This window comes from Staurois parvus, unplaced genomic scaffold, assembly GCF_062004578.1.
Source record: "Staurois parvus isolate SC_StPar_1 unplaced genomic scaffold, SC_StPar_1.0 ptg000249l, whole genome shotgun sequence".
Taxonomy (NCBI): domain Eukaryota; kingdom Metazoa; phylum Chordata; class Amphibia; order Anura; family Ranidae; genus Staurois; species Staurois parvus.
The window spans coordinates 3,185,261-3,212,620 of NW_028318045.1; the positions used below are offsets into that span (position 1 = coordinate 3,185,261).

At 41.5% G+C, this 27,360-nt stretch overlaps 1 protein-coding gene across 2 annotated transcripts in view; it reads left to right on the forward strand.

Annotated features, from left to right (window-relative positions):
* NUP205 (nucleoporin 205) overlaps positions 1-27,360 on the forward strand; it is a 92,676-nt gene that overhangs the window by 2,546 nt on the left and 62,770 nt on the right. For both annotated transcript variants that reach the window (XM_089680674.1, XM_089680673.1), the window contains exons 2-13: positions 5,063-5,205; positions 7,122-7,293; positions 9,453-9,597; positions 12,043-12,202; positions 15,153-15,381; positions 15,482-15,646; positions 20,927-21,102; positions 22,095-22,211; positions 22,969-23,106; positions 23,740-23,890; positions 25,002-25,207; positions 26,841-27,023. In XM_089680674.1, the coding sequence (XP_089536800.1) occupies positions 5,063-5,205; positions 7,122-7,293; positions 9,453-9,597; positions 12,043-12,202; positions 15,153-15,381; positions 15,482-15,646; positions 20,927-21,102; positions 22,095-22,211; positions 22,969-23,106; positions 23,740-23,890; positions 25,002-25,207; positions 26,841-27,023 (1,985 nt within the window). The remainder of the gene's footprint in view (positions 1-5,062; positions 5,206-7,121; positions 7,294-9,452; positions 9,598-12,042; positions 12,203-15,152; positions 15,382-15,481; positions 15,647-20,926; positions 21,103-22,094; positions 22,212-22,968; positions 23,107-23,739; positions 23,891-25,001; positions 25,208-26,840; positions 27,024-27,360) is intronic.

Below are 27,360 nucleotides of genomic sequence, written 5' to 3' on the forward strand. Positions count from 1 at the left end.
AAGGTGAAAAAAATGCCAGTAAAATGCTGGATTAATGCTGGAATTGCTTCAGGGGGCATTTTTTTTGTTTTGTTCTTAACCACTTCAGTTCCCAACGTCATCGGGTGGCCTTGTCCCTTAGTTTATTTGGTGGCGGTGGAGCTGTCAGACAGTGGGAGCCAGCGTTGGGTGCAGATCTTTCTTTTGGGGGGGTGGCGGTATTCATCGTGATTGCCGCTGGATTTACTTCAGGGGACGTTGTTTTTGTTTTGGTGGTGGTGTTTTTTTTAAGTTTTACTATATACAGGACTTTTCATCCATTATATCTGATCTTCCACAGAACATGGAAATGCAATTATTTTAGTAAATATAAACTGCTAAATACCTTTTCCCATCAGAAGTTAGAGCTGTCTTGTGGCTTCTATCAGTGTTCAGCCAAGCAGTTTCTAAAGCTTGGAGGAGGAGTTTTCTTTCTGCTCTAGGAGGATGTATAACCTCTGTCTGACCAGTGCTGGTTGGCCCTTTCCTGATCACATGCACTCTCCCAAGAAAAAAAAACCTCTCTAGCAGTACACATTATGCCTATGGTTCATTCTGTCTTATCAGGAGATAAGTGGTAGTCCCTTGAAAAAGGGGACAAACAGAGAAGAAATGAGCAAACAGCCTTTTTTTACACAATGCAGAGGATTAACCCCTTAGGTTCCACAGTGAGTATAATAAGCATGCTTTACTGCATTTACAGGCTGATTTGTACTGTTGTGGGTTTAGTAACACTTTAATAAAGGACTTGTCAACAACTGTACCGTATACTCATTCACATAGGGGTGGGGCTGGGATCTGGGGGCCCCCTTGTTAGGGAGCTTCCAGTTTCCGTTAAGCCCCCCCACCCACAGACACCCACAGAGTTGTGGGGAAGAGGCCCTTGTCACCCGGCTCACAGCTGATAAGTCATCTGTTGTTAAAGCAGAGCTCCTCCCAAAAGGGGATGTTCTGGAAGTTTAAGGACTGGTCCCCCGCTCCCCATTAAGGATTGTCACCTCGGGGGAGTGGGTACCCAAAAATGACAGGTACTCGCTCCCACTTCTGCTGTGATCAGAAAAGGAAGTTGTCCTCCTCCCTCCCTGTAGTCTTGTGGGACATTTGACAGGTCCCAGAAGACTATGGGACCATTCAGAAAGCGCAGAGCTACTCGCGCATTCGCAGTGGGTACCCGGCTGTGAAGCTGCAAGCTGTCGCAGCCGGGTGCCCACACTGAAGATGCCGGCGCCGGGAACAAAGAATGGCCAGTGAAATGAGCTGTGGTGAGGACACAGCAGGAGTTACAGTTTTTGTAGCCGCTGACTTCTATTTTTTTACAGTTTCACTTTAACTCCGCTTTAAGGACGTGGTGGCTGGCTTGCTGGCCCGCTCCTTATCAACAAGCTATTCACTGGTTAAGGATGCCGGAGGCCGCTGAGGAAGAAAAATGCTGGAAGCTGGCGGTTAGCCGCGTTTCGGAGCATTTAGCATATTTTTTTTGCTGCCAAATCTCTCCCAAAAATGCAAAAAAGTGTTTTTTTTTTCTGCTCCTAGAAGCTGACGCTTTAAAAAAAAAAAAAAATTTCTAGACTAAAATAGTATACGTAGACACATAGGATAACACCATTTGCTTCTAGTGGCAGAAAAAAAAACGCTCACAAGTAGCTGCTAGGAACTTTATTTTTAAGCTAGTAAATATTTACTTGCAGTGTTTTTCCTTTTCCATAAATTATCTTTTTACTGACTTGCAAAGTGTCTTTGAACTTGCTTGTGACCATTCCAGGAAGAGTCCTTTCCCCGGCACAGCCCTCTCCTCCTCCTGGGAATAATTACTGTCTTGCTCATCTCCCCTGCCCTTTCCCTCCTTAACTAACTTTTTATGTATCTGCCGGGGGAGTGATGGGGAATACTATAGAGTGACAGCTCTGAGTCTGCTGGGTCTGATGACATCACATCCAAAGTGGCGGCACCCAGCAGCAGTCTCGGGGCTTCTGGAGGTCTACACAAGGGAGGCCTTTATAGATGAATAACATCTGTAAAACACAATAAATATATATATATATATTATCTCCTCCTCCCCTCCCTGCCTCTCTCCAGCACAGTACCCGGGGACTAGCAGGGAGGGGAGAGACCTTGTAAGTGTAATGAGCACCGATTGGCTGCTCTTCAGGAAAGGGTGGGTCAGGGCTTATCCTATATCCCTTTCACTGCCAGAGCCGTTTTTGCACACGATTAAAAAATCATTTTAGGCCTGAAGATTACACAAAACCCCCAAACATTATATATTTTATGAAAGCAGAGACCCTAGAGAATAAAATAGTGGTAGTTTCAATATTTTATGTCACATAATATTACAGTAAAATTTCAGTACAAAATCCAAGTAAGTTACTTTTAGGGCACAAAAAAGCAGTAAATTACCCTATTTTTTGTAAAATATAAAAGATAAGGTTGCACCGAGCAAATAGATATCCAACTTGTCAATCTTTAAGTTTGTGTGTGCTCATGAAATGGCGACGAACTTCAGTACCCTATATTTTCTGTAGGTCGACACTTTTAAAGCTCCTTATAGGTCATCAGTTTAGCATTACAGAGGAGGTCTGGTGCTAGAATTATTGCTCTCATTTTGGCGTGTGTGGTGATATGTGACGTGTATCACAATCGACGGTTTCATGTGTAGGTGTCCCAGCGTGTGCTTTTACGTTTGTACGTGCGTATATGTGGGGGTGGGGGGGAATGGTATGTGCTTGGGTGTAACTTTTAATTTTTTACAAAGGGAAAAAAAAACATTTTTTTCCCCATAAAATCAAAGTCCTCTATGTGAAGATTTTTTTTGGTGACAGGTTCTCTTTATTGAGGCATCCAGGATCTAAAAGACCCTGCATGTCTCCCCTGTGCTCCACTGAATTTAATCGCACCGCATTTCATTCTTTCCCAGTTTCCATGACCAGGAATCTCTCAATGGGGACCCAGAAGGTACATCACAAGAAGGGGTGGGGAGTGGATGCTTCTGCTCTTCTCCCTCCCTCTAGCTGACGGCGGTGAGCCAGTCCCGGGCCCACAGATGGGCAAGCTGAGCCCGGGAGACCTCATGGGGGGGGTGGAGAGAGGCTGGCACTGCGTGGAAGCAAGCAGCAGCAGGGCTATAGATAAAAAAGAAAAAACTACCTTCCCGACGCCCGGAACTACATGTCCCGGGCGTTGGGTAATAGGAATCAAACATCCCTATGGCAGCATAATCGGCTTGAACACAGAGCTACCACATATATGCGTTACGAATGGCTTTGTTTGTGCTGGGAGTGTGCTCACTTCATGGCCCTAGCACTGTGACCACGCTATCACTGTCAGCTCCTGGTCACTGTTTACAATTGGTAGCCAGTAGGGCAATTAATCACAGTGATCACATGAGCAGATTGCCCATGTAACTCCTCAGGCGTTACAAATTTTTACAGCCCAATTCCAGGCTTTAAGTAAAATTACTTGAACCACCTGCCATAACATACATGTTCATGTTCCTAACTCAAATTTGCTATACTTGTGGGTGGAAATACAGCTCCTGATGTACTTCCTGGCCGCTCCAACTGTAAATGCTGGACCCCAGTGCTATGGTTGCATCTATGCCCCCTTTTCTCCTGGCGATTCACAAAACTAAGCCAGGAGCTGTTTGTCTTGTACAGAGGAGAGGGCCGGTGTCCGCTTTTGGCCTGGCAAGGCAATGTGCATTGCACTGATTACATTTATAATTTTTTATTTTTTTTTGTAACTGTATTGAGAGTGTGATGGAGTGAGCTATGGTGCCATATCGCAGAAGCATTGTGGTATGAACTGAGTACATAGAAAACAATTGTTTTCTATGTCATGCCGTGTGCGGTGACCTGTATTTTTCTTCATTTGATCAATATAGGCCTCTGCATTGCAAACTGAAAACAGTTTTTTCTGTGTGCAGAGAAATGCTACATGTCTGCATTTTTCCAAATGAGAGCACACCTAAAGATTGAAGTTCTTCTGCTGTGCATTGGAATTAATGAAAGGCCAGTTTGTGACATTTACTTTGTGACATTTCAATAATGTTAAAAAGAAAATAATGTAAACCGTGCCATGCAATGTAAAAATGTAAGGCATCTCCGCCAACCACCCATACATAACAGAGCCCCATTCTAAAAGTGATCATTTTAGCATGAGAGTGTATGAGTAAAAATTAAAAAGCTGCTTTTTGCTGCAATACTCACCTTTGCCCCTGCCACCTGCTGAAGTTTCTCTCCACCACTAGTTGTCCACAGTCGTCCTAACTGAATGATGGCCAGCATTATTCAACCCAATTATTGTGAACTCGAGCCGGTCATGGACACCCCTCTGGGGAGACATCATCACACTTCCAGGGTTGAGAGTACTAATGCAATATAGTGCTCACACATCATTAGATTAGCATCATTTAGTAATTTTAACTCTTCATAACAGCAAGTATTAAATCACAACCTCCTCTACTTGAAGTTGTCTCCTTGTTAGGTACACCCCAGCGTATATCCAAACCTGAGTGCTGAGACAACTGTTTGCTTTCACTGTATACAGTATATTTATTTATTAGACATTTGTATATTGTTGGCAATTTACACAATGCTTTGCATACTGTACATTCACATCAATCCCTGCCCCCAAGAAATTTACAGTCTAAGGACCCTATCTTACATACATACTGGACATCCTAAGGTCAACTTAAGGACTGGCGCACCTGGAGGAAACCCAAGCAATAGAACATGCAAATACAGATGATGTCCTTACTGAGGTTCGAACCAATGACCCTGGTGTTATAAGGCAGAAGTGTGTGTGTGTTTTTTTTTTTTTTATAAAAGCTGGACACCTAATATAATCGATATCGTACATTTTGATGCCCAGAAGAGACAAAAAGAACATGTTCATTTTAGTGACATGGTCTCTCTAAAAGTATGATTTATTGCCCACTATAGAAAGTTCAGTTTACAGCATATGGAAAAACCAAACAAAGAAATTCTTTATTTGCTTAATGTTCTATGATAACTGAGTAACCTGCTAATCTTCCTCTTTCTTGCAGTGGCTAGTCTATGGGGTCCATACAAAGACATCTGGCAGACAGTGGAAAGTGCCTTGCTGAGAAGACAGCCAGAAGCCTTGCATGTCCTGGATATCTTGTTAAAGAAGCACAAACCTGACTTCATCTCCCTGTTTAAAAACCCAGTATGTTTTTCATGTTCTTCATTGAAGCAAAACTTCTTTTGTTGTGGACAGCAGTCCCCTTGAGGACATGGAATTCAAAGAGTTTAGGTTTATTACGGACCCTTACTTGCCTCTGTGTTGTAGGTATTGAAATAGATAGTTCCAAAGCAAAGCATTTGCTGACAAATTTTCAAGTGAGTGCTTAAAAAATAAATAAATAAATAAATAAAAAAACTCCCTTACCACCCCTCTTAGACAGGTCTGCTTTAAAATGTTTTTTGTTTAATTCAGATTTTATTTTGAAGGTTTCATACCAAACATAAGAAATCTTTAAAATGTTATACCAAAGGTGGAAACCCCAGTATAGGATATGAGGATTCCCCACAATGGCAATGCACTTACATTGAGCAATGCAGTGTGCTGCAGTAAAGCAAGTGGTACTCTAGTGCACTAGGTCTGAACAGGCGTGTCCACCCTGGAAGTTAGGAGTTGCTGAAAACTTGTAGTCAGCAGACTCTAAAGCTCTACCTGCTGGGAACTCTTTGCTAAATATGAAGTATTTATGATGATGTGTCTTATTTAACTAATTAAAAAGAAACGTTAAAAAAAAATTCAACTTAATTTCATAATTAAAGGAAATATGTACCAAAATTCCACAAATTCCCTTTACTTTCCCAAAGAATCTGTAATTTTGTTAATGACACTGTCACCACAAGGTCACTTGTATATAAAAGCATCTTTTGAAGTTTTTATAAACCTTTAATTTTTATTTTTTTTAAATAAACATGTTATACTCACCTTCTCTATACAATGGTTTGCCCAGAGCAGCTTTGATCCGCCTCATCTGGAGTCCCCCGCCAGTGCTTCTGGTGGCTGCTCCTAAATGCCCATTCACATATATGCGGATTGGATGCGGTTTCAATCGCATCCAACTGCATGACGTGAAATAACATTTCTTCCTATGGTGCCTGTTCATATATGTCTGATGCATGGCCAGTGCGGATTTAAAAAAGTCATGTCCGATTTCTGAGCAGTGGTTCAGGTCCAGATTACAGGCTATTGACTTCTATGGGAACCGTTCCTAAAGCACATATGTGTGAACAGGATAAGATCCTGAGTTAATCCTGTCCTGAACCTGATGTAAACCTAACCTAAACCTGTGAACAGCCACTGTATTAATTAGCTGTGAAACCTGAGCTTCAATCCGCACCGCACATGTGGGAATCAGCTCTCAGTGAGTGCCCCCCATAGGAAGCCGCTTCCATAGACACAGAAAGCAGGGCTCTCCCCCGCCCCCCCTCTCTGTTTATCATAGGAATTGATTGACAGCAGCAGGAGCCAGTGACTTTAGAATGCCACAGCTTCGGAGCTCCCTGGCCACTTCAGATATTCCACACTTCCGGGTATATGGATTACTTGCTCCCTCGCCTCATTGGGGTGGTTTTTCCTGCTGGCTCGTATATCTCTATTGGATAATTAAGCTATTGAGAGGAGCCAAAGTGTGCTGCAATAGAAATGGGTGCTTGACCCATCTGAAGGGTCAAAAATTTACGCGGGGCGTGGGGAGTCAAGCAGGTCAATGGAAAGGTAAGTGTATTTTGTATACAAGTGACCCTGTGGCTACAGGATCAGTTTAAGCCTGCCTTGAGATCAACAAACCATTGCCACACTGCAGATGACCCCAGTGTTTGGTTGCAGTTTCCTGTGTCACCTGCTTCCTTGTGAGACAGACGATGGTGTTTTCATATTGGCCAGGTGACATTGGAAGCTGCAATATGAAATTGTGGTGTCCCCTGCATGGCCGTGCAGTGTAAATCACAAGAGTGGTATATGTAATATAACATATAATTGTATATTTACCTGTTTGCATCAGGATGCACAGATAAGCGGTTAATTTTGTCTTTCCTTTTTTTTTTTTTTTTTTTTTTTTTTTGCAGCCAAAGAGTCACCAACAGCATGAAAAAATCCAAAAAGCCAGCACAGAGGGAGTGGCTATTAAAGGCCGGCAGGGGACTCAGCTCCTCCCAGAGTCACTCATCAAGGAGGCCTTTATCCTCAGCGACTTATTCAATATCGGAGAAGTGGCAGCTGTGGAGCTTCTTCTAGCTGGTGTGTAATGAATCTTGTGTTAAAATAATCTTCATAGGCCTAATTTAAAGAAAGGGGAACTGCATGAGCAGAACAAACAAGACAAATGTTTCATAACATAATTTATATGTTGTTAACAAATTAAAGCTATTGAAAAATTCAAGATGAAATGCATAACAGGGATTTTGTATTAATATTCAAAATATATTTTTTGTGATACCCAAATAACAGCTGCTGCCACAAGACACTAGAGTGCCTTGAGATATAAGTACACAAAACCCAAGTATAATAGGGACAGTGCTGCACAAATAAAAATAACACCTTAAAATGAAGAAATTAGCCTTGAACCATTCAGCCGTGTTTGTTGCACAAAAAATGAACATGATTTGTTATTTGGAGGATGTACAGTCAGGTCCATAAATATTGGGACATGGACACAATTCTAACATTTTTGGCTCTATACACCACCACAATGGATTTGAAATGAAACAAACAAGATGTGCTTTAACTGCAGACTGTCAGCTTTAATTTGAGGGTATTTACATCCAAATAAGGTGAACGGTGTAGGAATTACAACAGTTTACATATGTGCCTCCCACTTGTTAAGGGACCAAAAGTAATGGGACAGAATAATAATCATAAATCAAACTTTCACTTTTTAATACTTGGTTGCAAATCCTTTGCAGTCAATGACAGCCTGAAGTGTGGAACGCATAGACATCACTAGACGCTGGGTTTCATCCCTGGTGATGCTCTGCCAGGCCTCTACTGCAACTGTCTTCAGTTCCTGCTTGTTCTTGGGGCATTTTCCCTTCAGTTTTGTCTTCAGCAAGTGAAATGCATGTTCAATCGGATTCAGGTCAGGTGATTGACTTGGCCATTGCAGAACATTCCACTTCTTTCCCTTAAACTCTTTGGTTGCTTTTGCAGTATGCTTTGGGTCATTGTCCATCTGCACTGTGAAGCGGCGTCCAATGAGTTGTGAAGCATTTGGCTGAATATGAGCAGATAATATTGCCCAAAACACTTCAGAATTCATCCTGCTGCTTTTGTCAGCAGTCACATCATCAATAAATACAAGAGAAGCAGTTCCATTGGCAGCCATACATGCCCACGTCATGACACTACCACCACCATGCTTCACCGATGAGGTGGTATGCTTAGGATCATGAGCAGTTCCTTTCCTTCTCCATACTCTTCTCTTCCCATCACTCTGGTACAAGTTGATCTTGGTCTCATCTGTCCATAGGATGTTGTTCCAGAACTGTGAAGGCTTTTTTAGATGTCGTTTGGCAAACTCTAATCTGGCCTTCCTGTTTTTGAGGCTCACCAATGGTTTCCATCTTGTGGTGAACCCTCTGTATTCACTCTGGTGAAGTCTTCTCTTAATTGGTGACTTTGACACACATACACCTACCTCCTGGAGAGTGTTCTTGATCTGGCCAACTGTTGTGAAGGGTGTTTTCTTCACCAGGGAAAGAATTCTTCGCTCATCCACCACAGTTGTTTTCCGTGGTCTTCCGGGTCTTTTGGTGTTGCTGAGCTCACCGGTGCGTTCCTTCTTTTTAAGAATGTTCCAAACAGTTGTTTTGGCCACGCCTAATGTTTTTGCTATCTCTCTGATGGGTTTGTTTTGTTTTTTCAGCCTAACGATGGCTTGCTTCACTGATAGTGACAGCTCTTTGGAACTCATCTTGAGAGTTGACAGCAACAGATTCCAAATGCAAATAGAACACTTGAAATGAACTCTGGACCTTTTATCTGCTCATTGTAATTGGGATAATGAGGGAATAACACACACCTGGCCATGGAACAGCTGAGAAGCCAATTGTCCCATTACTTTTGGTCCCTTAACAAGTGGGAGGCACATATGCAAACTGTTGTAATTCCTACACCGTTCACCTTATTTGGCGGTAAATACCCTCAAATTAAAGCTGACAGTCTGCAGATGAAGCACATCATGTTTGTTTCATTTCAAATCCATTGTGGTGGTGTATAGAGCCAAAAATGTTAGAATTGTGTCCATGTCCCAATATTTATGGACCTGACTGTATATTTAGCTGGAGATCCATTTTAACAAGCAGATCTGATTACATTTGTTCAGTTAACTTTTGATGGGTTTTTTTGAGAGTTACTTACACACAGCTTGCTCACCTTAACATGAACTTACACCTGTGCAGGAGAACACCAACAGCCTCACTTTCCTGGTCTGACACGTGGACTGGTCGCGGTTCTGTTATACTGGGATGGAAAAAGATGTATTGCCAATTCTCTAAGAACTCTGGTCCAGTCCCGGAAAGGAAGGACTTTTACATTGGATCTCAGGTACTTGTAATTTAATTTGAAAGCCCTCATTGTGTAATAAAGCCTCAATATTCATATTATGTGATGGAGGTGGGGGGACCCCTGTATCATCTTCCCAAATTCCTCTTATGTTTAGGTCACCCTGCGCCTGTTAGGGGACAGGGTGAAATGTTCTAATATTGGTGTGGGGGTTGTTCATTGTTCTCTGCCATGCTGTTGCATTCCATTGTTCTAGTAAACTATTATGGGATGCACTCCAAAGACATGCTGGTAGGTTAATTGGCTTCTGTCTAAATTAGCCCTAATATATGAATGTAAGTTAGGGACCTTAGACTGTACGCCCCTTGAGGGTTAGGGACTGATGTGAATATACAATATATATATATGTGTAAAGCGCTGTGTAAACTGACAGCGCTATATAAGTACCTGAAATAAATAAATAAAAATGTGTTTCCCTATTGTCTACTGCCAAGTGGTGTATCCCTTTGTTCTATTATGTGTCTTGGTTTGGTGGGGGGTATTTCTGGCAGCCCTTCCCTCCTGATGGGATGGCCTGTGATGTGTTTCCTGTTCCTGGTTGTATCCCCGTGTGTGTGTGTGTGTGTGTGTGTGTGTGTGTGTGTGTGTGTGTGTGTGTGTGTGTGTGTGTGTGTGTGTGTGTGTGTGTGTGTGTGTGTGTGTGTGTGTGTGTGTGTGTGTGTGTGTGTGTGTGTGTGTTAGTTAAAATAAAGCAGTTGACCTCCTTTCTTAAGAAGTGTCTGGTGCTGTCTATTTCCTGCATGATCAGCGGTGGTGTCCGAGGATTTGTGTTTTGGACAGGGAAGCTGGAGTCTAACGGAAATACCCAAGTGCAGTCTGGGTCCGGTTCCGTTACATATTATATAACCATTACTTCTCATATTAGCATATATTGTCTATGCTCACGTTTAACTACTCACAGCACAACTTTTTTTTTTATGTATTCTTAAACCACTATGTCTCTGGAGCAATATCTTCATTTTTTTTGCTCACACGTTGAAATATGAATATTTGGCTATAAAACTACTTAAAAAAATATGACGGTTCCAGTTTTTAATGGTGCCCGCTGTTTGTACAAATATTAATCAAATTTATATTACAGAAAAAAATAGACTAAAATTAATGGACAAAATAAAAAATGAAGTAGCAGTGAATAAATAGATACCAAATATTCCTATCGTCAAAACTGCATGCACCAGAAAAATGTCAAAATATTATCAATATGTGAAGCTTTAAATGCCTTTTACAGGTCATGAGTTTAGAGTCAACTGTAAATCAGGGACCTCAACAATATGGAATATGTGGTGTATAATCGTTTACATATAAGCATTTTCGTTCCTGTGTGTGGGATGGAGGTCCTTTTTTGATATATATATTTATTTAATTTAACATTTTAACTTTTTTTTAATTAACTTTATTTTTATCACAAGGTGCTATCAAGTTCCTCCCAGCACTAATGTTTCCCCTGCCCTCTGCACCATCGGATTAAGCATAGAACTGTTATTGATCTTCTGTTTACCTGGCTTTTTGACAACAGTGAACCAGAAATGTCCAGAGTTCTGCATTTTCAGGTTCACACTGCAGAGGAGATTCGGGAACGGATAGGGAGTGGCACATAACAAGTGATTGGATGGTTCTACAGCAACTCTGATTGCTTTTACAAAGAAATTCTGCTAAAAGAAAAAAAAACTTACTGCAGTCATGAGCTAGTTTTAACCTCTAACCTAAGTTCTGAAAATACTAGAAGAGGTTGACAAAAAACTACTTAAAAATATTTTGGGCCTAAAACAGGTAGTAACACCCATCTTGCACCCCTGTGTGGGGTGGGCAATAGACTAGCCTTTTCTTCTTCTTGATGGAAGGACAAGACCTGTGAGTGTTACTGACCTGCAGCGGAGAAAAATCAGGTGTCCTGCCCTTCCAAACAGGACTGGGCTGGAGAAAAACCTAAAGGCCTCATGCACATCTCTGCTCCTAAATGTGACTAGCTTTTGGAGTTTTTTTGCCAAAACCCCTGAACTCAACTCAATAGAACTCTTTTATCTGAGTTTAGCAGCAGCAGAGTTTAGGCGCATTGAAACATCCCTCTCCTGAACACAGAAAATTCACGTTCAGGAGAGGTATGTCTTGGCCAAAAACATGGCAAAAACGCATGTAAACGCCCCTAAGCGCTTGGGTGTTCATTTCAATGGCAACTACTCTGGCCAATGAAATGAATAAACGTCCAAGCACAAAACATGATACTGCGTTTTACTTGCGTTTTTGCCATGCTTAGCGTTTTTCAGCTGCCAGGAGAGCTTGGCGTCCAAGGGAGTTTAGTGTACATGTAGCCTTAATCTTATGCTGTGAGAAATGTGGCTCTCCATCCTAGCACTTTATATTGATGATCTATTCTAGTTGATGGTTTACCTACAGAAGGCCCTATTTACAGTTTTCTCTTCCTCTCAGTCCAGAGGTTGTGGCCATGACAACCCATTTCACTAATGATCTCATGGAGAGTGGGCTGACTCAGAAGATCCTGATCCTAGTTTCTCAAATCAACGTGAACAATGAATTTGACAAACTCCAGAAAGAACGAGGGCTCGGCAACGAGAAACATCGAAAGGAGGCAAGTGAACTGCAAAACTAAACAAGATTAATACTGCTTGAGAAATATTTTCTACACACATTTTGTAATACATATGTATTTATTTTTGTGGAATGTTAGGCTATATTAACCCAGCTGGATGCAGTTATCCTTTTAAAAATTCATAGGCCGTTGACATTGCATGGACTTTGTGTGATCATTGTGATTGGCTGTAAGTAATCAGGGATCTTCTCCACCAGTTCCAATTGTAAACTGTGACTGGGAGCTGTCGGTGACAGTGCAGTCACAAAGCTGGGGGATGCTAAGTAAGTGTGCTCCCAGCACAGAACAATGACTCCAGCTGTATACATTATTGTAGCAGCTTGGGGCTAAAGTGCCAAGCCCAAAAACAAATATTTAATATATTGCAACTTACCATTTCTTAAATATGGTGGTTGCAGTAGTTTCTTTTTGTAGACTTTTTTTCTCTATCATTCATTGAAGGACATGGCTTCACTAATTCACGGATGTTTTTGCCTAGCACCTTGCTCCTGGCGGCATCAAAAACATCTGTGAATTGGTGAAGCTATGATTTTCATTGAACTCAGAAAAAAGGATTTTACAGTGACTACCTAAATCCAGTTTTACTCTATCATTCATTGGAGGACTCGGCTTCACTAATTCACGGATGGTCTTGATACCACCAATCTCAGGAGCAAGACACTAGGCAAAAACTTCCATGAATTGGTGAAGCTGTGACCTTCATTGAACTCCGAGGAAAGGATTATATGATGATTACAAAAATCCATACTTTCCTTTATTTTCATCTGGTGATGCAGCTAGACTCCACTAGAGGAAGAGTAACATTCTGTCCAGGGAGGGGGTAGTGTGAGATGCACTAGCAGATTTAGATGGACTTGAATAACAAATTAAAGCTGTACTCCATCTAATTCTTTTTTTTTTTTTTAAAAGATAGGGTAACTCTTTGTAAGCAGTTATAGCAACAGTTTTTGTTCTCATGGGACAAGCACCCCACCAGTATTATATGGTTTCTCAACCCTAACTGCTACTTCTGCTGGGCAGCTTGGTTTGTTAAGCCGCAATCAATTAGTTTTTGGGGGGGTTTACTATTGAATTAAAGCCTACTGCTTTTCTGCTGAATAAATTGCGTGTTTTTATATTCACACACCTATATAGTATATGTACAGCCAGCGTTAAAGTAGAACTAAAGGCAATTTTCCAGCATTAAAGCGTTTTGCCATTTGTTTCCCTTAGGGGATATTTCCTTTTTGTTTCAAAGCCATGGGTGAGTTTCCCTAACTGGGGCACAGACCGCAATGAATATCAAACAGCTGTAATCCCTCGCTATCCAAAACTAAAAAAATTAAAATTTTTGCTTTTAGCTATACTTTAATGAGATCATGCCCAACTCTGGGAAATCTTGTCTTAGAATTCCTTCGCAAAAAAAAAAAGTATATTTTTTTATATTATATTTATCTTCTTTTGTAGTTTCTCAGACATAATCTCTCTCCACCACTAGATGTCCTCAGTCTTTCAGGTTAAATAACCTGGATGATAGAGGACACCTAGGGAGTGTATGGAGTCATATAATTGCCAGTCATTTCCATGGTTTGATGTAAATTCCATGCATGTGTGTCTGCTAGGAGGCACGTTGTTTTCTCCTGGCACTAGTTGAGCTTTTTTCCACCACTCTGCTCATGGTTGTATGACATCCTCCCTTACAAGAACATTTGTTTCAGATGTCTGGGAATTTTCCCATTTATCCAGGCCTTGTGAATTTTCCCATTTATCCAGGCCTTGGTATATCTAGTAGTAGTTAGAAACTTGTTCTGCAATATTGAAGATTTTTTGTAGCTTCTCCTAGCCACTTTTTCAGTTCTTACACATGTTAGGAGAATACCCTGGTGTTTATATCCAAACAGGTAGCAGCAACACCTTTATCCAATTATCATGGAAAGGTAGATGTAATTATCAAAGGATGGGAGGTGTGAAAATTGTGCAACCTCCCTATTCAAATTACATATTCCCATTCTTCTGTGTCAGGAAGGCTACATATGTTCACACCAGAAGCAGTGGGGCTGCATTGGATGGCTATTCCAGCACATTCCCACTGCATAACAAAGCAAAATGCCTGGTCTCTTTATCTGCCCAGTTCATGCTACTGTGTTGTGGTGGTGTGCAGGCAGTGTGCACTGAAAAAAGTAGTGTGTAGTGTGGGGCAGTCCACTGCCTTACACTACATGGTGGCCAGTTGAACTTTGAGAGGTCTCTGTGACATTAAAGTTTGTTTAAAAAAAGAAAAGTAAACCGTGCAATTCTAATAATAATAATAATAATAATTACCGGTATTATTATTACAAGATTTATATAGCACAAGAGTTTGCACAGTGCTTTACAAAATGCAATGCCTCGTGATCGGTGCATCAGCACTTCACTGATTCTGCTGGACTGCACCATGCACCAGCTCCCTCGTTGTAACAAAGCGGCTGGTGTGAATTGTCTAAATGCCCAGGTAGAGATGTTAAAACTGCATATTATGTGGAAAGACAAGACGGGTGAGGGAGATTTACTTAAACTGGTGCACCTGTTCATGGTAGTCAACCAGCTTCTAACCTCAGCTTGTTCAATTGCTTTGGCAATAAAACCTGGAAGCTGATTGGTTTCTATGCAGATGTGCACCTGATTTTGCACTCTCCAGCTTTAGTAAATAAACCCCAAGGTGTCAAAGACACTCCTGTTCAGTTTGGTTGTTCTAGCTTGACTTGGATGGCTTCTTTTGTGCCTCATGCAAACAAGTTGTTCTCTCTATCCAGAATGTGCACCTCACTGTATAGAACATGTATATTTGTATACAACATATATAAAATAAACACCAACCCACCCCCTGTGGTGTTTTACAAAACTTTTTGCTTTGATAGTTGCACAGCAGGTGCCCAAACATTGATAGTAATTTTTGGATTTCGTTATTTAGGTGGCAGACCTCATAAAAGAATGCCGTGAGTCTTTGGCGGAGAGCCTCTTCTCCTGGGCCTGCCAGTCTCCTCTGCGTAAAGATGACACCTTGGTTCTGATTGGATACCTAGAAAAAGTTACCCTGGAAGCAGATGGCACCCTGGACAGCGTCAATCTGTACCTTCTTATGGCCCTCCTATACTGCTTGGATGTGGGTTTTTTGGAGCATGGGACAGAAGATCGAGATGGTATGACCACACATAGTTAGCTGCCTCCTGGTTGATGTGTTGTGTGTTTTATTCATTTTATTGCTTTACTGAGAGCTAAGTATGCTCTGTACTCTCATAGAACTAATTCAACAGTCCCCTCTTCTCAACGAGAGGCAGTACGTCACAGCCATTCACCATCGCTTGCAAGACCCCAAGCCATGGAAATCAGCTGGGCTTCAAGCTACTGTGCGTCTGGCATGGGCCCTCACTCTCCGAGGTGTATCTCAGTTATCGGAAGTTACAGGTATGCACCAAGCACAGACTTGCCTCCTTCATCTCCAGGTAATGGAATGGTAGTGGACATGTCAGGAAAACCAAAATAAACTTGCATAAAGTAAGCACCACAGGAGGATTGTACATAGTGCATTTATGTTTAAGTGGTGTGTGTTTTAAAAACTGATTTCTAGGAAAACCATTAAAATACACAGCTGAAATACATACATTATATGGGAGCTGTTTTACCTGACAAAATTCTTTTTAACCACTTCCTGTCCAGCCCATGTATATAAACGGCCAGACAGTGGCAGTGCAGGGTCGGGTGGCTCCCTGGGAGCGCGCAGCACTGCGATCCGGTGCCCACTGTGTCCTCCAGACACAGTGGAACACCGGTCGTCGAATGGGACCTCTGTGCGAGGTCCCGATCATGTGATCACTGATTGGCCAATCAGTGATCACATGCAAAGTCGTAAGCAAGATGTCACTTCTGACGTCATTGCTTACTACGTGTGAAATCTGTGAATGATCACAGAGTTCTTATGGTACAAGGCTATTCACAACAGCCTTGTACCATGTGACAAGCTGTGACCAGTCACAGCTCACTTAGTAGTTTTCAATGGCTGCAAGAATGCAGCTAGAGAGAAGGAGAATTATTGCTTTTACATCCTTTATGGGTGTAAAAGCAATCCGTGTAAAAAAATAAATAAATAAATAATCACCTCCCACAAGTAGTACAGTATCACCATGAGTATGTACAGTACAAAAAATAATTACAAAATAATATAAAAAAATTATAATTTTTGCTTATTAATTTGGGTTATTTTTTTTTTTTTTTTTACTAAAAATATAACGGAATAAATTTTGGCCAAGATTTATGATGAAATAACACAACAGCCTTGTACCATGTGACAAGCTGTGACCAATCACAGCTCACACATTATTTCTCAATGGCTGCAAGAATGCAGCTAGAGAGAAGGAGAAATGATTGCTTTTCCAGCCTTTATGGGTGTAAAAGCAATCAGTGTAAAAAAAAAAAAAATCTTCATCACCCCCAACAAGTAGTACAGTGTCACCATGGTGACACTGTACTGCTACGGTGACAGTATGTAAAAAAAAAAAAAAAAACCATACATAATAATAAAGATTACAAATTATAATTTTTGGCTATAAACTAATGTGGGTTTTTTTTTTTACTAAAAAGATAATGGAATAAATGTTGGCCAAGATTTATGATGAAATACTATTTATTTGCAAAATTATATAAGAAAAACACTTTTTTTTTCCAAAATCTTTGGACTTTTTAATTTACGTAGCAAAAAAAGTAAAAAATCCCAGTGGTGAATAAATACCACCAAAATTAAAGCTTTATCTGTCTCAAAAAAAATGCAAAAAAATTCATATGGGTACAGTGTTGCATGACCGTGCAATTGTCATTCAAAGTGTGATGGCACTGAAAGCTGATAATTGGCCTGGGCAGGAAGGGGGTAAAAGTGTCCGGACTGGAAGTGGTTAATTACTTTTCATCCAGTTTTTTTAGAATTACACAGCTATGCCACACATCACAGGCCTGTCTGTTAGGGCAGGAGACCGGATTTTTGTTTTCTTTTCCTACTGTTGTAACAATTTTTGATCTTGTTCTTTCCCCAATCTTTGATTGGACAGTAAAAGGAGAAGCAGCAGAATAAGCTACTCTGTCACTCTACTCTCTCCTTCTGTCAGCATTCTTGTAGCATACAAACTGATTAGCTTCTTGTGCAGCTTCTCCCGTTTTTTAGGAGGCTGATACCAAGTCAAATTCAAGTAGGTACACTACTTGCATTTAAAAATTATGCAATTAAAGCTGAAGTTCTGCAAGTCAAATGTGATTCTAATTGTACAGTACGGGACACACTTTTTGATATTTATAGACCCTGGGTTATTAGCTGGAACCTTCAGGCGACTGGACACTGGCAAAGCTTTTCATTTTACAATTTTCCACCTGGCTCCTTCAGTTTTGAGGAGGGGACAGGTCCCTGTCGGACATGAATGCAATTTAGCCTGAAGACCAGAAGCTATTACCCCTACCATGGCTAAAGTTCAGTACCAGGAAGAGGACTGGACACCCTGCAGATACATTTTCTATACAAAGCAGCAGCCTGCATGAAGTGGGAAATACTTAATCACAGGTAAATGATATGACTGCAGCTATAGGGGCAAAGTTATTTCTTTATCGTACATCCCACGCATCCCATGAAATGTTATCTTCATATCCAATATGATAGGGTTATAACAATAAAAAAATGCCACCTTCAGGTGATAGGACACTGGCAAAAAAACAGGAAATAGCCTCTCTTAGCTAGGTAAGGCTTCAGGTTTTTTTGCTACTGTCTTAAAAATGGCCAGTTTCTCAAGAAACTGGCTGTTCTGGATCTGTTGCGTACAGCTCATTATGCTCAAAGGAGTAGTACCCTGTAATGTTGCCGGTTAACACTGGACTCTGTACTACGAGACCCTGTGCAATGACACATTGCCGTGAGGACCGGCAGAATGCTATACAGGTCCAGGACAGTGATCCCCAGCTGGGTAGTCGAGTCCTTGAAGGCCTTCACGGTGTGGCCTGCATGGAATGGGGAGTGCCATGGTAGTAGATGCTCCTGGTGCCCATCCTTTGTCTCTCTTCTGCCATGGGGCATAGTTTTGTCATGGAGGTTGTCTGGACCAGTTTAAAGCTACTATTTCCCAAATCATCTGCTTCAAAAGTTACAGGATTTGGATCATGGCATTTGCAACAAAAACCTTAATCCTTTCCGGTTCATGATTATTTGGGTGTTTTGTATGTGGATTGGGCTCACCTTGACAAGATTCAATGAGAAAATGAGTATGCCTTTGGCAGATAGGGCAGTTTCCTATCTCCATAAGAATCTGACGGTCCCAGAGGAGGAGATACCAGTATTTAAAGGATAAGTTCACCTTTGGGAACATGTTACATGTTCCACCCGTTTTTAGGGTGGAACATATAACATGTTCTCATAGCTGCAGCTGTACCCGCTACCCCCCCCCTCCCTCTGACAGATAGTACGGGGAAACCTCTCCCCATACTATCTGTCAGATTTGGAAACCGCTCGGCCATGCGGGGCTCTGCCCGCTCGGCCACGTCATTCATTCACGGACTTCTGTGAATGAATGAACTGCAAGTCCCGACAGCCGTAGCGGCTGTAGGTTTGCAGTTTTCAATGAACTACCACGGAACTGTGGATTGCCGTGATCGTTCATTGAAGCTACCTGTCAGAATATCTGCTTGGCTGTACATAGCTGTATGGCAAGCAGATATTCTGACAGGTCTACTGATCGCTGGTGCAATGCTTTCTGAGCTCCTTTGGGCAAAAATAATAAATGCATATTTTTTTTTTTACCTGCAAAAAAATGTGCATGTATTTTTGTCCAAAAGGTGAACTTATCCTTTAAAGACGCTTTGGACAAACCTCTGGAGGCCTTATTTAAGACTTCCTTTATTCTGGTGGGGACAGCTCTACAACTGGCAATTGTGGCTGTAGGAGTGTGCCAAAGCCTTAGGGTTTGGACCCGTTGGATGATGAGAGAGACCCTGTTAGCGGACCTATCGGGTTGGGCAGATAATTGGAGAATTTCCCAAATGCCATTAGTTTCTCAGTGAATGCCTTAAAAGACATTGAACAATTTTCTCGACTGGGGGTCATGTTAGTACAGATGCTCAGGATTCTCTGGCTCAAGTGTTGGTCAGCAAAATTACCCTCCAAGAAGTATGTTGAACGCTTACCCTTTCAAGAGTAACATTTGTTTGGTCCTGCTTTTGATGATCACATCCAGAAGGTGGCTGTGAGTAAGAGTACGCTTAAAAAGAAATTAAAACCTGTGATGCAAAAACCTACCATGCATTTTACTTTCAAAAAGCATTCCTTTCACCAATTACAAGCCTCAGGCTCCTAGCCCAAGCCCCACTCACAGTTTCATAGGAAGTCCTTTTCACAATGAAAGGGTGCCCCCACTTGCTTTAGTGGGGGGACATTTGCAGGCCTTAATGGATGTTTGGCAGGGAGAAATTGCGGATATAGTGGCTCAAGGGTACAAGCTGGAATTCCAGAGCCTTTCCCCTCTGTGCTTTATGCTTTCAGATTTCTTGAATTTACAAAAAAGAACTGTCCTTTCTTCAGCTCTCAATCACCTACTGTCAGATGGAGTGATCGTTCCAGTCTTGGCTTCTGAGGGAGCAGTTCACTTTGCATCTGGAGCTCAATGTCGAATCTTTGGAGAGGTTAAGATGAGTCCTGAATTTGCAGAATTTGCCCTTAGTCCCAACCCAAAACTTGGGATATTTAAGCCTGATACTGGACACGGTCCAATCTAGAGTGATTCTCCCCCAGGACAAATATCTTGCTTTGAGAACGCCGATGGAGTTGCTTTAATCTCTGACAAATCCCTCAATTCAGCTTTGCATGAAGCCTCTGGGAAAGGGGGCAACCTCCTTTTGAGGCAGTTCTTTTTACCCAGTTTCATTCCAAGCTCCTTCAATGAAATCAACATGGGGCAGGAGGAAACACAGTTGTTGCACCCTAGAATGAAACTCTCTCTAGAATTATGGATATCTTCCTGAATCCTGGTGATGGAAAAAACATTCCTCCTCCTGTCCTCAAGGGTCCTGGCAACTGCCACCAGCCTGGTGGACCTGGGTGAAGGTCTGGACAATCTCTCGGTTTAGGGGACTTGGTCACCACAGGAAAGGTTGTTGCCCATCAACATCCTGGAATTGGGGGCATTTTGCCTAGCCCTGATCCACTAGTGCAGCTGAAGGACTTCCTAGTGAGGGTTAATTCAGACAGTGCTGTGGCATATATAAATCATCAAGGAGGCACCAGAAGTCAGGAAGACGTGGATCTCACCCTGTCTAAGGCAGAACATCATGTCCATACCCTATCTGCTGTCCACATTCCCTGCATGAAAAATTGCCAGACAGATTTTCTCAGCTGTCAAAAACTGACTCCAGAGGGAGTAGGCTTTTCAACCAGAGGTGTTCAAAGAAGGTGCTCAATGCAAAGCTTGACAGATTCACATCCAGGAACAGGACCCCCGGGCGTTTGCATTGTATGCTGTGATGACCCTTTGAGATCAGTTCTTATGTCTGGACCTGGGTTTTACAGGTTAAACAAAAATCCCCCCTTTTTTTTTTTTCACTAAACACTAACTTTAATGATGTATTCATGAATACAGAGATGCATCTATGTGTGCCTTTTAATATCTGCTTAGAGTTCAGCTTTAATATGTTCTCTGAATTAATGTTTCTGTTTTCTGCCAGCTCTTGCAGAATTCACAGAGGCCGATGAAGTAATAGCTGAAATGGCTATAGGAGGCAATGCCTTCCTATTCCTTACAGACGCAGTGGTGTGTGCCGAAACCTTTTTCCACGAAGAATTCTTCATCCGCAGGATTCACTCTCTCATCACGGATTTTCTGACGCGAATGCCCATGAAAGTATGTCAGATACTTCTCGCCATTTATTTACATCAATAATAAAAGACAACACTTTTAGACTACACTCTTGTTTTAGTGCCCTTGTTGGCTACTAAGGATCTCTTTGGGGGGGGATCTCTTAGGGGGAATGCACATTAGTAGAGTTTTAGACCTAAAATCAGAGAAATTTGGCTCACTTAGTAAGTAACGAAAAGTAGGTTTATAGTGGTGGACAGAAGAGGTTTTTATTACCTTTTTCGTTCAAAAGGATTTTGTTTTTCACATGATTGGAAAATTGAAGTCTGACAGTTTTTTGACTGAAGATTCTCAACTTCTTTAGTAAATCATCACGCAGGACAAAGTGAAATTATTATTTGGAAATGGCCCCATCCGACCTACTGATACTCGCCTGGCCATTGTTCCCCTACCACTCTTTCCTTCCTCTATCACCAAAATCCCTAGTGGCCCTGAGTGATGGAGGCTAGAAGAAATGATGTTACTCCATGTGAAAATGCTCTGGCATAGCTGTTTATCTGAACAGTGAAGGATCTCTGCCGAAATGCAGTTGGTATGTTCACTAGACTAGAGCACTGCCCCCTGCATTTTTCAGAGCGGGAATCCACACAGGGTGAAAAGCTTGCCAACCCTAGCTGAAATGAATTATGCAGAGGGACTGGAAAAGTAAATTGAGTCAAGAGTAGCAGTGTTAGTAAGGCAGGATTAGGAGTTCACTGCCTTTTGTGTTTTGTTTTTTGTTTTTTTGTTATACCAACTGCGGTTCACCAGACCAGATGATTCTTGCTATAATTCATGTATTTCGATTTCTAAAAGCTCACTTCTTACAATGCCAGTTGTTCGATGTGCACTTCTCGTTTAAAATAAAATGGACTCAATGTTGTATATATGGCTTCCCTCTTCTTGTCAGTGCAACAGTGTCCCTCCATTTAATCAGTAACCTTATCATTTAAGTATACTTTACTGAAGATTTTTCTTTTTTTTTTATGTTTTTGCAGGTTAAACAGCTAAGAAACCGGGCAGAAGAAGATGCTCGTTTAATTCACATGAGCATACAAATGGGTAATGACCCCCCCATGTCACTACGACGAGATCTGGAACATGTGATGTTGTTGGTACGCTAATCCCCCCCCCCCCCAATTTCCCAAACACATTATTCAGACTTGTCTATAATAAAAGTTTAGGTGATATTTGGAGACAAGATTGGTGATGTAATTTGGGGCAGAGTTATAAATGTCTTAATATGTTATTGTTAATGTTTTGAATTTTATTTGTTGGGCAATGGGAAGCCAGTGGAGGGATGGCAGATACAGAACGGTTGTAAGGTGAGTCTGGCAGCATCATTCATGATCGACTGAAGAGGGGATAGCCTGTGATGAGGTAGGCCAATGAGGAGGGAGTTACAATAGTCGAGGCAAGATATTGCAAGGGAGTGAATAAGTTGCTTAGTGGTTTCAGAGGGTAAGAACGGGCGTATCTTGGAGATGTTGTGGAGGTGAAGTCTACAAGATTTGAAAAGTGATTGGATTTGGGGCTGAAAGAACTTCTAGTTTGGCACCCTTTTCATAAATAAGGCTCTTTTATGGCATAACAAAACTTATTAATGGTAGTATCCACAACTGGGTTCAAAGCCTGTGGAGGGACTAAATAGCAGAATATAGATGAGGAAACATCTGCTTAGAAAATATGTCTGCTTTCTTAAAGAGACTCTAAAGAAGGTCTCTAAAGAAATCAAAATGTCCATTCCCTGCAGTGTTCTTCAGCATTCAGCACCTCTAGCGTGTTTTCTTCGCTCTGTGCTCTGGCTTCTTCTCCGACCTTTAAGTCACCAAGTATAATCCTTTTTATTTATTTTGGGTTTTACTCTTTCAGATTAGTGAGCTGTACAAGAAAGATCCCTTCCATCTTGAACTGGCTCTAGAATATTGGTGTCCAGCTGAACCACTCCAAAGCACCACTTTAATGGGGTCTTATCTAGGGGTTCCACATCAAAGACCGCCTCAACGTCAGGTACATTGATTACATTTCTGTAATATCAGGTTGACAATGACTTAAGATAATCTTGTAAACATGCTGTCAGTCTCTTGGCAACTGTACCACACAACATTAGTTGATTATTCAAGGATGATGGTGGGTGGGGGTGAGGGGAGGGGTGAGGTAGGTTGAGTTGCATATTATTGGTTTATGACCCATAAATAATGGAGTAGTCTGTAAGTTGGATTCCAAATTATGCAAGATCCCCCTGCCTTCCCACTTTATGGGGAGCAAGAGGAAAGGTTTCTAACTTCTTCTAAGTGGAAATTCTGTTTGAAGTTTGCTTGATCTTCTTTTTGTAGTAAAAAAAGTAACATTTCTGTAAATGGTGACTGGGGGGGGAAAAAAATCAGGTCTCTGCTTAAAAAACAAACAAACAAAAAACCTTGCCAAAAGAGGAGGCATTGCAAATCCGTTTGTGGACTACTTGTTCCTGGTCTTTAACGCTGAGAGTAGTGGGTCATTCTAAAAGCCAAGTAAATATGGCAACCCTCCTATTTCTCTAGTGACAAGTTTATGTTGCATGTTTTTAGATCATTACCTATTGTTCGAGGGGTCCAATATCTCATACAAATTTGTCTCTGGATTTAAATTGCACTTTCAATTCAGGTGTTGTTGTCCAAATTTGTGAGACAGATGAGTGATTTATTACCACCCACTCTGTACATCCCGTACCTGAAGATGCTACAGGGACTGGCCAGTGGCCCGCGCTCTTCTCACTACTGCTTCAGCTTCCTGAAAGCCAATGGTAGCAGCCATGGTGAGTGCTTAGATAGGTTGGTTTCTGCATGTATATATTTATAATGATGTGGCCTAAAATACTGTGTGCCTGGTTTTCTGTGACTTTGTTGTGCTTAAAGAAGAAAAGTAATGGCTATTGTCCACAGAAGCAAAAAAAAAAACCTAGTTAGTAAAGTCAAATTAAACTTTGAGATTCAGCTAAATCCTGTACATTCTAGGTACATCAAAACAAAAGATACAGTCTATTTGTTTTCCTTAGAAGTCAGTCATAGCCTAAGTAGAAAAGCCTCTCCATGGCCAGTATACTACAGAGAATGACCATTGATCTGCGTGTAGAAGCAGAGGCCTGTATACAGAGATCGGATACAATTTTTGCTGAGTTAGACCTAGAGCTCTCCTATCAGAAAAATGAATGCTCCCTGTAGATTGCATGCTGACAGGAGGCGGTGACTGATTTCTAAAGAAAATGAACTGTAAGACTTTGCAACCTTTTTATTTTTATTCACCTGAAATGTATTTAACTGATTTGAAACTGAAAGCTCAATTGGGCGGTTGGCAAAAATATGAAGAAATGTCCTTTACTTGGCACATACAGCCCATCTCAATTTTCACTTAGACCTAGATAAAGTGAGCAGCCGGAACTGGGTTTTGCCTTTAAAACTCCCCCAAGGCCCCATTCACACTTTGGTATTTTGAATCGTGGGCAGAATCACCGCAATTCTGCCAGCGATTTAAAAACACTTTGCTAAAATAAATTGAACAACAGAGTGTTTAGGTGCCATTCATTTTAATGAATGAATTTAAAAAGGTTTTTTTGTTGTGCCAACCATGTCACCCAAAAGAAGTTCAGGAACTTCTTTTGGGTGACATGGTTTGCTTTGATTGCAGCGCCATTTACCGCAGCAGAACTGTAATCGCAGTTCCGCGAGTTGTCATTTTAGCAGAGCATTTTGAAATCACGGGCAGAATCCGGGCAATTCTGCCCAGAATCAAAACACCCTGGTGTGAATGGGGCCTTAAGGCTCTGCAAAATCAATGTCATGATTGCACCCTATATTAAATATTGTTTCTTTGCTTTAAGAGAAAAAAAAAGCTAAAATGTTTTTACAACTTTTTTTATTCGACCTCAGCGGAGAACTTGCAGGCAGCGGGGGGCAGTCCTGTTTCTTGGGATCACTTTTTCCATTCACTTGGACTGTACCATGAACACTTACGGAGAGACCTACCCAGCCAAGACAGTATTCACCTACGCCACCCACCGCTTAGGGGAATCACTCAACGTGAAATGGATGGGCTTATCGCATGCCTGCAGCTCACCGCCACCGTCATTGAATGGGTAAACAGAGTTGTTGTTTTCTTGTTTTGTTTTAATGATCATTATCCGCTTCCCCACCGCTGTATAGCAGATATACTGCTACACTGCGCCTTGGGTCCCAAAATCACGTATGTGTGTGTGTATATATATATATATATATATATATATATATATATTTCAGGCACTTATATAGCGCTGTCAATTTACGCAGCGCTTTACACATATATATTGAACATTCACATCAGTCCCTAACCCTCAAGGGGTGTACAATCTAAGGTCCCTTACTTGCATTCATACATACACATATTAGGGCCAATTTAGACCGCATCCAATTAACCTACCAGCATGTCTTTGCAGTGTGGGAAGAAACCGGAGCACCCGGAGGAAACCCATGCAAGCACAGGGAGAACATGCAAACTCCATGCTGGAGGCGCCATGGTCGGGAATCGAACCCATGACCCATTTACTGCAAGGCAAACGTGCTAACCACTAAGACACTGTGCCGCACGTGATTTTGCATTTCCGGGTAGGGGGCGCACGCGGTGATTACCGACAATCACCGATGGGGAGGAAGACTGTTTGTTTTTTTGTTTACAAACAGTCTTCCTCCCTGTCAGCTCGGGCACACTGCTCAGGATGACTATGTACAGAACAGCCATCCTGATCAGTGTGCTTACAGTGAAGCACACCCCCGCCCCCTAGTAAAACACTCCCTACACATAGTTAACCCTTTGATCCCCCTCACATTAACCCCTCTCTGCCCAGTGCTATTAGTACAGTGTCAGTGCTGTTTTTTAGCACTGATCACTGTAATGGTGTCACTGGGGATGTCAGTGACACCAAATTAGTTCCCCCCCCCCCCCCCCCCCAGTGTCAGAATGCCCGCCGCAGTACTGCTAAAAGTTGCTGATCGCCAATTCTAGTAGAAAAAAAATCCCAGTATCTATACCGCCATTTGTATATGCTATAGCTTTCACGTAAGCCAATTTTACATGTATTGGGATTTTTTTTAGCAAAGACGTGTAGCAGAATACATTTTTACCTACATTTCTGACAAAATTTTATTTTTAAAATTTTTTTTATTGGACATGTTTAATAGCAAAAAGTCCAAAATATTGGGGTTTTTTTTCTCAAAATTGTCAGCCTTTTTTTCTTTTAGCGCAAAAAAATAAACTGCACAGGTGATCAAATACCACCGAAAGAAAGCTCAATTCGTGGGAAAAAAAGGACGTAAATTTAATTTGGGTGCAGTGTTGCATGACCACGCAATTTGTCAGTTAAAGTAACACTGCACCCTAATGCAAAAAATGGCCTGGTCAGGAAGGGGGGTAAATCCTCTGGAGGGCAAGTGGTTATTGTCAGCTTATTTTTATCAGTGTGTATTTATTTATATTTATTATATTATTTACTTCTACCTCCCTTTAGTGCCAAGCAGAAAGTCTTTTTTTTTCAGGACTTTGTGCATTTTTCAGTTTACATTGTGATCTGTGGAATGTCAGGCAAGATCCTGTAGAACTGCATTCTGGGTTTTAATATGTTGTGGAAGAGGTTTAGTGCTTTTTGGGCCACAGTCGTTTGTGCCTATTACCTTTTTTCAGGTAGTATTGGTATGGTTTAGCTGTGCTGGGGTTTGACTGTTTGTAATTCCGATCAGAGTGAGAGCGCCCGTCTGGCTCTTTGTGAGCATGCCCAGTGGACACCGGTAGTCGTGATGCTGGGATTGCTGCAGTGTAGTATCGCTCCTGTTCTGAAAGCCGAACTGCTGAAAATACTAGCTGCATTTGGGAAGTCTCCAGAAATCGCCGCTCCTCTCTGGCAGTCCCTGGAATACACTCAGGTACGTCTTCTAAAATCTCCCAGGAATTGCTTGTCTTTGATGTTTTATGTTCAATAAATTTTTTTCTTTTACTAACAGGGTAAACGTGCAAAATATCCTGTTAACCTGGGTGCAGTAACACACCTCAACAACATAAATCTGGCCTTAGTGCAGTTACAAACTGGACCCACCTTCTTCCCTCTCTAAGATACTTTCACACTGCTTTACTGAAAAAACATATCAAAAACGCATATGAGGTTTTGCAGTGTATTTCTACACTTTTTTTCTGCGGTGTGTTGCATTTTATATGCATTTGCTTTTGTTCCCCACTGGACAAATCACTTCAAACAGGTGTGTT